The sequence below is a fragment of the Dendroctonus ponderosae genome, unplaced genomic scaffold (assembly GCF_020466585.1).
Source record: "Dendroctonus ponderosae isolate FM_Combo_2020 unplaced genomic scaffold, Dpon_F_20191213v2 Dpon_F_20191213_6, whole genome shotgun sequence".
Taxonomy (NCBI): Eukaryota; Metazoa; Arthropoda; class Insecta; order Coleoptera; family Curculionidae; genus Dendroctonus; species Dendroctonus ponderosae.
This window is the reverse complement of record NW_026018814.1, coordinates 1,101,211-1,114,368: the sequence shown is the minus strand read 5'-3', so window position 1 is coordinate 1,114,368 and position 13,158 is coordinate 1,101,211. Positions and strand designations below refer to the sequence as shown.

At 40.3% G+C, this 13,158-nt stretch overlaps 4 protein-coding genes across 8 annotated transcripts in view; 2 read left to right on the top strand and 2 right to left on the bottom strand.

The window, feature by feature from the left end:
- Positions 1-817, top strand: part of LOC109536316 (outer dense fiber protein 3) — a 1,361-nt gene extending 544 nt beyond the window's left edge. The window contains exons 3-4 of the mRNA XM_019902482.2: positions 209-410; positions 472-817. Of these exons, the coding sequence (XP_019758041.2) occupies positions 209-410; positions 472-745 (476 nt within the window). The 3' untranslated portion in view covers positions 746-817. The remainder of the gene's footprint in view (positions 1-208; positions 411-471) is intronic.
- A 45-nt stretch (positions 818-862) lies between these two features.
- Positions 863-3,069, bottom strand: LOC109536313 (armadillo repeat-containing protein 6 homolog). The gene is made up of 8 exons (XM_019902478.2): positions 2,697-3,069; positions 2,436-2,619; positions 2,136-2,373; positions 1,878-2,083; positions 1,678-1,823; positions 1,502-1,621; positions 1,298-1,447; positions 863-1,236 (listed from the first exon to the last, which is right to left on the bottom strand). Exons 1-8 carry the CDS (start codon positions 2,859-2,861, stop codon positions 1,009-1,011), a joined length of 1,437 nt encoding a protein of 478 aa, XP_019758037.1. The 5' UTR covers positions 2,862-3,069; the 3' UTR covers positions 863-1,008.
- Positions 3,070-3,308: 239 nt separating this feature from the next.
- LOC109536314 (enhancer of mRNA-decapping protein 3) lies at positions 3,309-6,073 on the top strand. Of its 3 annotated transcripts, none has more exons than XM_048667762.1 (8): positions 3,309-3,635; positions 3,692-3,920; positions 3,982-4,241; positions 4,297-4,483; positions 4,667-4,783; positions 4,839-5,021; positions 5,077-5,372; positions 5,424-6,073. In XM_048667762.1, exons 2-8 carry the CDS (start codon positions 3,766-3,768, stop codon positions 5,597-5,599), a joined length of 1,374 nt encoding a protein of 457 aa, XP_048523719.1. In that variant the 5' UTR covers positions 3,309-3,635; positions 3,692-3,765; the 3' UTR covers positions 5,600-6,073. The 3 variants fall into 3 exon arrangements, with proteins under 3 accessions (XP_048523719.1, XP_019758039.1, XP_019758038.1); XM_019902480.2 differs by having other exon boundaries at positions 3,679-3,920; XM_019902479.2 differs by having other exon boundaries at positions 3,310-3,635; positions 3,689-3,920.
- Positions 6,023-13,158, bottom strand: part of LOC109536315 (paired box protein Pax-5) — a 10,280-nt gene continuing 3,144 nt past the window's right edge. For all 3 annotated transcript variants that reach the window (XM_048667763.1, XM_048667764.1, XM_048667765.1), the window contains 4 exons: positions 11,191-11,217; positions 9,906-10,126; positions 6,931-7,150; positions 6,023-6,873 (listed from right to left, as the gene is read on the bottom strand). In XM_048667763.1, the coding sequence (XP_048523720.1) occupies positions 6,395-6,873; positions 6,931-7,150; positions 9,906-10,126; positions 11,191-11,203 (933 nt within the window). In that variant the 5' untranslated portion in view covers positions 11,204-11,217 and the 3' untranslated portion in view covers positions 6,023-6,394. The remainder of the gene's footprint in view (positions 6,874-6,930; positions 7,151-9,905; positions 10,127-11,190; positions 11,218-13,158) is intronic.

The window sequence follows — 13,158 nt, the reverse complement described above, 5'->3', positions numbered from 1 at the left end:
AAATGCATGCCAAGGCTTAAAGCAGCAACAACGCTACACATAAAAACTGATGATGGTGGAAAAATACACCGAAACGTATTTTAATTGATAAATAATGACAATAAATGACTGAAACCCAGGAATTAATTTTGGCTTGGAATTGAAACAGTCAGGAAAGTATATACAACTCGTAAACACAAAAGTTAATTAATAAAGATATTTATTTCAGCTGCCTTCCAAACTCCAGGCCCAGGCACTTATGCCCCGGAACGGGCGCCCCGAATGAAAGAACCCAGACCGCCCGCCTACTCCATGTCCTACAGGTATACAGGCTTCAAGCCCTATGTGACTCCCGGGCCGGACAAATACGAAGTGCCATCTACATTGGGACCTAAAGTGCCCGACAAACATGCCAATGCAGCTTATAGCATGTAAGGAACCAAGTGCGCACAACTGGGAACCAAAAATTACTAAGATACTGTCCAATTCCAGGTCGTTTAGACAGAAACTATTAGACAACCAGCGGTCACCCGGCCCAGCCAACTATAACAGCGCCAAAACAGATCTTTACAAGAGCAAGTCGCCCGACTACAGCATGTCGCCTAGAGTATACCCGCCGATAGGCAAATCTCAAACTCCCGGCCCGATTTACTTGCCCAAATTGCCTCAAAAACCCGGCTATTCGTTTGGACTGAGAACCGACACGGATCCGTACGTTACCGCCGAAGATGATATGCCGTGTGTTGAAAGAACCAAGGGGTGTTAAATTATGGAACATTGGGCCTATTTTATGTAACTTAAGGGGAAACGAAAAAATAATAAAGTGCATATCATTCGACAGCATTCGTATACTGCGTAAGCGCAAAGGGTCTCTCATGCCAGGTATTGATAATAATTTATTAGCGGATAAAGTGAATATATCAAAAAATGTAAATAGTAATTAATTAACCATCTCTAACCGAAAACCCAATTAGAAAAGCCGAAGTCTAGAATATGTTATCGTGCTCCTTCAAGACGCCTTTTAATATTTTATTCGCGTATTTTACCGGTAGTCAACGCGCCGCCTTTTCCAGTCCACTCCTCCTTGAACACCAGGTTGCAGCCCAAATCTCGCAAGGCCGCTTTTACGTCGTATTGGGTATCTTTGAATTTCTCCAAATTCTGATGCAAAACTTCCTCGGCTCCCAGATCGATGAATTTTGCGCACTGGTATTGGCTTCTAGACACCATGTTCCTAATGGCCCAGCTACCGGCTTTCTGCAAAAAAATGTTTTCTTGCTTTCATACGAGCGCATTTTCAGTTTTGAATTAAACTTACCTGAACAGCCTTTTGCTCAGAATGATGCTTCATTGCAGCGACAATGACTTCAGGAATTCCGGCATCAAATAGGGCTTTGCTGTTTTGTGGGCTTCGTAAAGTCATAGCTGCGATCGCGGCCAGTCCTGCCGTTACGGTACCGGCACTTTCCTTGAAAAAAAACCATCGAAATCTTTTGAATAAACAATGTACACAGCAATGTACCATATTGGCAAGAATCGAGTCCCTTAACACTTCAGTGTATCCCTTGACGATCAAATGTTCCTTACACTCGTCATCCCCCGCTAAGGATTTGATCAACTTAAAGCCCTGTCTGATAATTTTCTGCAAATAAAAATTGCCAATTACCATTTGAATTACTCTGGAACAGTCGAACATACATCACTATTGGCGAACGTCTCCATTACATTCTTGATCAGGTCAATTCCGCCCGCATCATAGACTTTCTTGCAAAATTCAGCCCGCACCATTAATGCAGTCAGTGTTAACATGATGTCCACGTTAAGCTGCTCCTCGCCTCTGTATTCTACAATTTCAATTGGAAAACATTTGTTAGGGCTCTTGTTTCGGGTTCACTCACTGCTCAAAAGCGTCATAATCGAGCAAAGGGTTTCACTGGCAATAACTCTGGCATGTTCATGGGCTCGCCCAAATTCCACGCGAATATCGTCATCCAGAACTAGAGCCCTACACACTGACAGTGTTTCTCTAATTACTTCTATAGGCGTGTTTTCGATTAGAAAGCCCTTGAGAATGTCCACTATATGCGAATCGAAGATTTGCTGCCTACATGGGGACATTATAGGCAAACAAGGGCAAACAATGTTACTAATTTTACCTGTTTGTCTCGTGCTTAACACACGACTCTTTGGTCCACTTCAGTATCAGTCGTTGCAGTTGGGGATCAGAGCGCTGATCTTTCAAGTTGCTAATGATAAATTCGATTCCCCTGACGTCCAGCAAATCGGGCTGTTTAGTCATCAAGGCAATTAGGGCTTTTAAGACATTGGTTCTCGCATCTTTATCGTTAAATGTCTCGTAAGTATCGAGCAACACTCTATAGGCATCAGCTTTTCCTGAAACATTTCGATGTTTACTAGAAATTGAGTCCAAGGGAACATTGCAGCTAATTTTGTACCTGCTGCAATTCTATGTGGAACTCCCTGATCACATGCAGCAGTTATTTCCTTCAAAGTCTCATTGACTGTCTCTAGACTTCCCTTGGTCTTTTGCAGTTGCACCAGCTTCTCAACGGCTGTCTTAATGGCCCCGAGTTCTTGCGAGGCCATTGGCTTTACGAGGATCCCACTTAGATTCACTCCCTGTGGGCACCCAAAGTGCGAATAGGTACAAAGGATTTGAAATATGCGAAATGACAAAGTGTCACATATTTCCTTACCTGTGACTCAAATTGGTGGACCGTCTCTTCTAGAGCGTCTTTTTCGTTGAGGTCGAACACTTCCCTATTCTCCTTAACAGCATTATCGAAAGTCTCCTGAGTTATTGCTGAATGTGTGCACATGCTGGAAACTCCTGTACGTGTATCGGTATGACTTGGATCCATTTCAAACTGATTATGTCTAGCTGAGAGTCAATATGGGTGTTTTGAATACGTTTGGTGCCCCACAATTTCTCTTATTACGAAGCAGTGATTATAATGATTAAATTCAAATATTAAAGATTATCTTAAGAATTACTGTTTTGAAGTTACTTTGTTGTCAAAGTTGAAGTGAACACAGCTCGACGTAAAATCGGGGTGTTATCAAGTTGGGCATTAGAATATTCCGAAACAGTTTTCGCGAGTACGAATGCGAGCATTTGCCACATTACGCACCAGAAGCTTTACTAATTTTCGCTAAAATTAATTTCCTGCTTTTAATAAATTTTCCGTTGCAAAATGTACATAAGAATTAGCATTAATCTAATAATAATAGTCTGTAGTCTGTGGGTTAATTCTGTTGTTCTCAAGAAATTTCGCGCAGTTAGGCAATAGAGCTGACATTTGTCTGCAAAAGTCCCCTGTCAAATTAGTTAACCACCAAAACAACGTCATGAAAATCGTGTTTATAGTGTCAGTGCGTTTTGCAAGCAGTTTAACTCTCAGTTGGAACCCTTTAAAACAGTCTGGTTGCTTTAAAAATTCGCTTAGTTAATGAAGGTTTGGTCAACCTCAATCTACTTTGCAACGAGGCCAAAATTTCCTTCAGTCTGACCGCGCTGTATTGCTCCAGTCTCCAACATTTCCATGTTTTGCATTGTATAAACTGCTGTTTGTGGATTTTCCTGAATAAAGTTACAAAGGCCCAATTCTGCTTTATCAGCTCAGGTGGCATTAAAGGTATGTGCTTTTGCACAGCTACAGGCTTGGAATTGTATGCCAGTTTTTTGCAGTAGGTAAATTGCAAAAAGCCACTCCACTTGTACATTTAAGTTTCTTGCAAATCTGTGCCATAAACATTTGTAAAGACATGGCACAGTGGGTAGGAAAAATGGTGTCAATAAAATGCACTGACGATTTGGGAATCTATCAGGGTGAGATCTCAGATGCCACCTCTACTAAAATCACCCTCCAAAAGGCATTTTGCGATGGGTTCCCTTGTGCAGATGGACCTGTGCAGATCAGGTATTGCTCAACAAGTGTTTTTGTCAAAAACCACACGCCAATTGTAAATTCACGCTTACAGGGCTGTCGATATAGTGGATATTAAGTTTATTGAAAAGCCTGCCAAAGATGAGCAGGAAAACAGCATAGTTACTATAGCTAAGCCAGTTCCAAAGCGGGCAGGCCGGTCCCATAGCACATCAGAAGCGTCGGGTTCAAAACAGTCTCAAAATGGGGTTCCTAGTAGGAGCAAGCCCATTGAGATTGAGCCTAATAAGAAGTCTGAGGATAGTTTGAACTTTAGCTATAACAAGAACACGCCCATCAGAAAAGGAGTCAAAGGTGATCAATAGCGCAAATTTTCATTAGTCGACACGGTTTTATGGTGGTTTTGTAGGTGGAAAACAATGGGTCAAGGGGTCGAAAGACGAGGAGTGCTTTGGAGCGCCTTTGGATCATAAAATTAAGGGGGAGTTTGATTTTGAGAAGAATTTGGCCTTATTTGATAAACAGGCCATTTGGGAGAAGCTCAACTCGAGCAGACCGGATGCGGTGCGAAATGTGGAAAATCGGAAAAATTATAGGCAAGTCACAGCATCTTTATAACTTAGTTGAACGATTTTTTTTAAACGAAAATTAATTATTTTGCCGTCTTTTGCTTGCCTAAAGTGAGCTTCATTGGAACTCAAGATATAGGTATGCTGTTTACAGTGCCGTTTTACCATTACATTACCACGTATCTTGAGAACAAAATCCCTATTTTGTAGACATGATGAGAATGTGTTGCCCAATCATCCAACATCAATTCGTCAAATCATCGTGCCATTAGCTGAAATTCAAGAATATGTGACTGATGATGGACTGATCATTCCATGCATTTCAAGGTGATTCTTCAACTCACTCAAACTAGTTTATTGTCTATATTGGTGTGATTTGCAGAAATCTCCGCAGAAAACTGTTTGACTTTGCGGAAAAGGCAGGATTAACTTGGGACAAGAGGGTAGAGTTATTTGGGACCGCTGCAGCCGAAATTGCCATTCAACTACTTGGAGGAGGCCATCGATTAAATCCCAACAACAAGCACCAGATACCGACTGTCGTTGTTCTATGCGGACCACATAAGTACGCTTTTAAACCGCCTTTGAGGCGAAATTTCACGGGTTTTTTTTCATAACAGGCAGGGAGCAGCTGGCATAAACGCAGCCCGCCAATTGGCATCGCATGGTGTTCGCACCATAGTTTTCTGTCCGTTTTTAGAGGCTGTGGCCATCAAGAAGGAACTGTCTCTTTATATGTTAACTAGGAATCGCACAATTTCTAGTGTTCCTGAATTGCCGGCTACCACTGACTTGATTATCTGTGCGTTGAGTGATGACTCGGACTCGCCGAAGAGCAATTCACTTTTAGTCGAGTGGGCCGATAAGAACACCGCCCCCGTGTTGGTGTTAGATCCCCCACCTTCAGGCACGCCGGGTAAACATGGGGTTTCAATCTTGCAACACAAGCCGTAATTTTCCTTTTTAGGTTTATCGGCCAAGATTTCCTTAGTCCCTGTATTGCCCCTTAGCTATTCCTCCGACAATGGGAAGTTGTATTTGGCCAATTTGGGTTTCCCTGTGGATATTTTCAAGGAAGCAGGCATTAAATACCGAAGCCCGTTCGGCGCGAAGAATACCATTCCCCTTCATCCCAGCGAGTGAGGACTGATCGACATCTTCTGCTTCCAGACAGCTGAAATTGTGGAACATTGTGACGAAGAAAGTGGCAGTTTGTCGGAAAATCCGTCTTGAAGAGTTAACACAAGAGAACTAACTGGAAGCTTCCAGTGATCGAACGTGAAATGATTCAATAAGTGCTGTGATAATTAAGAAAATCTCGCTAAATACCTTAACCGACCATCTATTGAGTTCCTTTGCTTTTACAAGCGCAAATTTTGTATTGTTTTGAGCTTGTTTTACGTATAATTTATGTATGTTCATTTGTAATTTAATCCATTTTTCAGTTCAATTAAGAAAGCAATGCCAAAATGTGTGTAAATACTAAGATCTCCAAGCATTTTGCGGATTCATCGGACTTTTACTATTGGGATGTTTCGACAATGCATTTTATAGTAAAACTTCTACTTTTACTTTGTACACTTTTGTATTCCACAATAAAGTTGTCGGCAACCTTTAGAACCTTTCTTTTCCTCTAGCGAGTTGAATTTTAACACAGCTTTAATTTAAAGGTGTTTTTGCATAATTGCAAGTAACACGTTTTGATACATATGCTTAAAAGTGCAAACTTAGTCGCCTTTAGGGAGTAGAATATAAAAGTATCGCTTGTCCTAAATTATGCTATAACACAGTTTGCTTAAAGACTATATTTACAACGGGGCGAAAGCAATAATTTAAATAAATAGTGGAAGAAATACGTAAAGTTTTGCATTCAATAAATATGAGAAGAGCTTTGAAGAATCTGCGGAGGTGTTCAAGTAGTGACGCAAAAAAGGCAATTTACTCTACATCAATTTTCTCCTCTTTGTCCTCAGAGCTTTCATTGCTGTCCTCGACAACCGCATTCTCCATAGTCACTATCGCCCCTACTGGTTGATGGAAATTCGCGCAACTAATCGGACTAGGAGGCTTAATTTGCCTGCTAGGTTTCTTCAGTATTTCCTCTATCGAGTAGGGGTTTCTCTTCTGTTCTTCCTTAGCGCCCCTTTCAGGTAAACTGGACTCTTTGGGGTCGTCGCTGGAGTCCGGCGAATAGTCCGCGCAATGCTGATAAGGGATGACCAAACTGTTGAAGGATGAAGACCATGAAGAGCTGGTGGGCGGTTGGTCGATATTCGTCACCACGTGAAGTTGATGGTGGAAGGAAAAGGGCCGGCTGTTTTGATGGTATCCACTATCGTGGGCAGGCGAGAAGTATGGCAGTGACGCGTTGAGGGAGGATGAAGACTTGGAGTAAAAATCCGAGCGGATGAGACTTTCTGCAAGGTCAGAGAGTCAAGGGTTTCAGTAAAATTCGCTAGTTGTTAGTAGATTACCAGGCCCATGAGGCGGACGGGAATGGGCGGGCATCAGATCCTGATCCGGCCAAACTCCGCTGTTCCTCAGAATCCGGTTTACGGAGCTGACTGAGGGGATGTTGTGAGGCTCACAAACCCGTTGGGAGATCAGCTGTTCCCGGATTTCCCAGGCGAACATTCCAGGATTTTCCTGCTTAAAGCGAAGGATTTTCTTTACTACTGTTGGGGTGGCGACTTGCTGAAACATTTTAACTGGAGCTGAACAGAACCTGAATATAATGCGCAAAAACGTGCTGAATACCGCTTGGAAGAGCGGCGGCTCCTCCTTGTGAATGCGGTAATTGCAGCTTTTACTCACGCACACTTTTCAATGAATGTATAATCAAAGTGAAGAACCCCTTAGAGGTTAGAGTCTCGAAATTCCGTGCTTGGACTTACAAACTGTAATTTGTTGCTGTTGTTTTGCTCCATTAGGAGCCTCGTTGGAAACTAGCCGGGATTCTTCACTTTCAACACATACAGAGCAAGCGATTTTTTTGGCTTTGATTAAAAAGCCCCAATTTACAAAAATCAGCTTGGAAGCTGCTCGACTACTTAAAATAAATAATCGCCGGTAAATACAGGTGCGTTTGGCTTAGTGGGCATCTATCAATTGCTTTGTTTTTGACAATTTTAATGATTTTTACAGTTATTCTAGTTTTAAGCCATTATTTGCTATTGATTAAATATTTTTCTAACTTTCAATAATGACATTTTCATCACATTCCCGTCAGTTTATTGTTTAATGGCCGATTGGCACGATCRTTTGTAAGTCGCTCCGTAAAAATTACCAAAATGCGCACTTTTGTCAACTTTTGCAGATAAAATTGCTGATTTTTCAATTAAAGACGGATCCCTTCACCGTTCGGCGATATTTTCCTTATCGGTAGTGCGCGTTTATTCACAAAAACCCGATTTTTGTGATTGAACCTTTTTCTTTTGACAACTGTCATCACGCCGGGTTCGTCCCAATTGACAGATGCCAAATTATTGCCAATTTTGCTCATTTCTCGGAGGCAAAATGAGCAAGAACGCTCATTTGTACATCATTCTAAAGAGAAATAAATGGCCTTTTTAGAAAGTGAACCATCGGTAAGCAAATGTTGGCAGTTTTCTCAAAAAATGCTTAAATTCAAGAAGTTTCAGATTTGCGTGGTTTTCTTTGAGTTGCAAAATCCACTTGAACATGACGCTGTTTTTTCGAAGTTTCTCAAGAACTATTCGAGCCAGAGAATTCGTTTTGGCATTGTTGGATAGAGAATTGAATGGGGGGGGGGKCATGACCCCCATGCCCCCCCTGCATCCGCCCTTGCCCCGTTCGAAGTTAATAATATGTTCACCTCATCAATAATACCCTGACTGACGATTTTTTTTAGTGGAGTTTAAGAGCTTTTTCATCACCTTTTTCGCCTTGAAATTTGCGACTTATTTATGGCTTGTTTGTACTTGATGTTTTCTTGGCACTTTTGTATCTATTTAGATTAGTTTTGCTTAGCGTTAACTTAGCTCAGAGGACAGTATCCATATGTAGGTATATAGATCGGTTCCTACCTATTTAATCATTTTTATGGATTTTTGTCATTAAAACCGCTGTTCATTATTCCGACAATCGGCTTTAGTCAAAGTTTCTACTTATCAAAGAACAAGCAGTCGCTCTGATTCGGTAAATATAATAACTTCCCAGCCTAATCGAGTGGCAATAAAGTTCCGGCTTGAGTACTCGGATGGGTCGTATTAGCAAGCGGTTTGGCGACTAATGAGTTTTCCTAGGTACTTGTTTTTATCTGGATTGTTTCGCAATAAGCAGCCGCCCTTTGTGGAGAGAGTTCGAAGATTAGGGATTTTGTGGGCCTGATGCGTGATATGAAATTGTCGCAACACCGAAAAAATGACCATGTATTTGCGGTCATTTGCAGACGTAATATTCGTGCATGCACCAACACTATCGCTGCCATGATCTTCTGTCTACATTTGAGATAAACATCCACCCGAACAAACATTGTCCGGCAAAATCAATCATCCGGTAATGGTAATTCCGGACTGTTTTTGCTGTCATCGTAGGCCATTAAAGTGTTTACCGTGGTCGCTCATTTACGCTCCTTTTACATGGAAAAGGTTCAATTGGTGTCCGGCTTTTTGATTAATCGCTTCCAAACCAGCACTCTTTTCTTCTAAGTTTAATTTGCTTCAATGTTGGTTATCGATAATCGGCGCAATAATGGCAAGGACGGTCTAAATTTAGTGAAAATGTCAGGCCCCAAAGCATGAACAACGAACAAGGAAGTGGCAAATTCCCAATGTTTTCAACGCCCTAATTTCAAAAATCACCTCTCTGGCCAATGTTAATCAATCGCCCGGTATAAAGAGAAAGAAAAACAATGGAATTGGAGGGAGGATGAATATTTCAACATTGACAAAAACATGCAATTCACACGCTTGGGCAATCGTGTAAAAACAATTTTTATCGTGTAATTCCCCTGTAGATGCCCTTAAAGAGGCGGATATAAACGGTAGGTCGAGATAAGACGACATGACAGTTAAATAGGGCCAACTACCGGACACCGACATTGAACAAAGCGTGTTGGAGGGCCATCAGCCGGTGCTTTGCCACCCTTTTCGGCCTTTATCCGACCGACATCAGTGGATGATCGCGTCCCTTCATTCTCAGGGTCCGAAATATCTAATAATTAACTGTGTCGCACGAAAGCGACGACCTGTGGAAATTTATAGGCCCTTGGATATTTTTGATTTCTTATCTGCTTGATTGGCCGCTTGTGGACAAAAGCACTTTGCACTCGACTCTCTCACGTTTGGTTCAATTTTCAAGTCAAAAAACTGAAGTTTTTGCGGTTTATGCTTGAAACAGTGATTTTTTCCCAAAAAACCTCATCAGCTTCGATATGGTTCACATTCTATCTCAAGCGCTTTTATCGGGTTTTTCTGGCATTTTTTACCTTTGTTTTTGACCCGCCAATCGACCCAGGTCGGATGCTTCCAGTTTCGTAGAATCTAGTTAAGATTTTCGAAACGCACCCGTGCGATACCAGCAGCTGTCTGGATATATCACAGGGCCGGACTCCTAAAAGGGCCAATTCTACTATTCTTCGTCTTACACAGTCGGGTAGCGGCCGTCCATTCACAAACACTCCGCCTAGTTGGTTGACTCCAGCTTGGCCTGAAAGCAATTAAGTTGTTCCTTAAACAGGCGAAAATTTATTGTCTTCTAAAGCGAATAAAGCCTGCCCGATACAGGCTCCAATACTCCTCATTTAAAATCGATTTTGGGCTGTTATGATTGATAACCGACGATATTTTCCTTCATTCAAGCTATGTACTCTATAAACTATGTTGAGGTAAAAAATCATCAAAATCCCCGCACGTTGACCTCAAATACAGCGCTGATAAAGACACGAATAAAGAGTCGAAACGTCGGTCATTTTCGAAAGTAAAAGTGGTTTGAATCCGAAAACCCGCATTTAGATCGGATTCAAGCAACTTTTATTTTCGAAAATTTGCGAACTTTTTTGTTTTTCATAAAAAAATTGTTTCAATTCATCTCCGAATTACGTAAATTGTTCGGAGGAAAGTCAGGGACTTTTTCATTAACCGCGACTAAATATAGAGCGGTGAATTTAATGACACCTGCAAAGTTAATCGTAATTTTATGACATGAATCTTTTTGCCCGGCGGATGCGGGATGTCTGATGATGGTGTTACTTCGACTGATTCCCCCATTTCTCAACTACGCTTCATCCACTTTGCATAAGTATGCCAACGATATATTGAGCATTTAATTACTTTCATTATCATTGAGTGTTTTATGTTTTTTTTTCATTTATTTTCCTGACTGCGTTTAATTGTTATTATATTCTTTTCCTTGCTGGATTTCAGTCAAAGTGTGAATAACAATTTTTATATTGTTTATTTTCCTGCGGTAAAATGTAGACAATAATTCGAACAAATTTGAAGTTTCAAGACAGCAAAGATCTAAAAGAATCTAATGTTTCCCAATTATGAGTTTGTATGAATTTTAAATCTGATGATGGCGCTGTTGTCTCGCCGAAACGTTATGTTATAATAATAATATAATTATTATGTTCACGTTTATTTGTCAATCCATTTTTTTGCGTAGACCGATTTCTTCAAATTTTCCTAGTTTTTATTTCAATCCCTTACTAAACGCAGTAAAATTGAACTAAACAGTGCAGCAGTATGAGAGGTAATAGTGTGGCCACTTACCAGTATGGGGCATTGTCTTTTAAGAAGCTGAAACAAGACAAAATGAATTAGAATAATTAAGAAGCTGTGAAAACAAGAAGACAATTTCAGAAAATAGTTCCTTTGAAACAAACTCTTATTCCACTAGCTGGCATAAATTCTCACATGTTACCGCTCCAAAATAGCCTTCTAGAGTTGACCCAGTATCGAAATATAATACATAAAGGGTAGCAAATCTTTGCTTTGGCTCATATTAACCCTTTATAAATATGCTAATGGCCGTCGTACGATTTTCCACTTTTTTTTGTTCCCGTGACATTTCAGAGTATTAAAATTAGTCGCTTTTCGTGGCATATTAATATTTTTCATATAAGGAAACCAACGAGCTGAAAACGATAGAACGACTGGCCATTTAACAATCAGCAACGGCAACGTTTTGAGCGGGCATTTGTGAGAAATTCACTCAAACCGTTTGAAAATGAAAATCTACTTGATGAAACGTTTGTATCACTAATAATGGATTTTTCAAGTGCTTTTTAAATTTAAACTTCTTAGGCGTCAGGAAGCGGTGGATTTTTGAATTGATTGTGTGAGAAACTGCAAATTTTCAGATCATTGCTTGCTTCTGCGGCGAAACATCGGGATCAAATTGCTATCGGCAATGGCCTAATAATTGTAAATCCAGATTTTTAGTTAAGTATTGTTGCTTTGAAAAAATGCAACTCAAATCAAACCATCAAACTCCGATATTTCCGTTGAGAATTCAACAAAAGTGAAAACAATAATTTTTGGCAAACGGAATTTTCTGCGGTTTTGGAGGGTCAATTTTTTGCAGTTGAAAAATCCTGAAACTCATTTATGAACTCGTTAGTGAAGAAAATGGGGAGAAAATATATGCATTATCAGCGTAACCGTGACTATAATGTTCATGTTGGAGTTTGTGACTGGCATGCATGAAAAATTTAAATATTGATCATGTTTCATGCTGAAAAATATGAAATTAATGTAAATCAAAATCACAAGCGCAACGTGTTCGGGCCAAATTATTCTGGTAGTTAGTTCGAATTTGCATCCCCCGGCACGCATTACGGGTAGCTACCCTTAAGCTTCTGACGCAGATCACGAATTTTTCGATCGAGTTTTCGTAACACTTCTTCAGCTACTGAGGAAATCTTTGAATTGTTTTTTTCCTCAGTTTTATTGCATGTCTAGAAACGTCTTCCGGCTTATTGAATCCGTGCCTAATTATTCATGGGCAATTGCGTAAAGTGCACATGAATATTGTTTTTCCGCGAACTTGTGTTCCCATCATCTATCAAACAATTGCGTACGATATACTGAAAAGGTAATTAATTGAACAAATCAGAAAAAATATTCATTAACCTTCCAACATATATGTTGATATGGTGCATTAAAATACTTTTTCCATGCATAATAACATGTTTTGCAATTGTTGTGGTAAAAGGAAAAGTAGGTACTAATTGCGGCCCTGATACTAATCAGTTTTTGATCACAATTGCTTCCAACCCCATTAGATGCAATAAATCCACCACAGTACCAGTTTTATTGCTCAATTTAGTAGATGGGCCCAATAATAAATGGCTCCATTCTGGGCTCCCGATTTAGCGATTCCGATCAATCAAAAACTGGGCCATGATTTTAAGAAAAACTGGCCGCTTTGAATGCAAAGGTGCTCTGGCAATGATGGTTATTATTGACCACGTTTCGAGGACAAAAAATTACTGTTTACTCAGTTTCAATTAACTTATAATTAACTTGAATTATACCTACAGTAAATTTTTCGGTTGATTAGTTGAACGAGCAAACTGGTTGCTTGTTTCAGCTTGATGAGTTTGATTGATTTGAACTTAAACCCTTCTTCAGTCTGAATGTGGAGTTTCCTTGCACGCAAATGCTTCCTTCCAGGGTAAGCGTTCAGGAATTGTATAGTTGTTATTATATTCTTTTCCTGTCTGGGCTCCAGTCAAA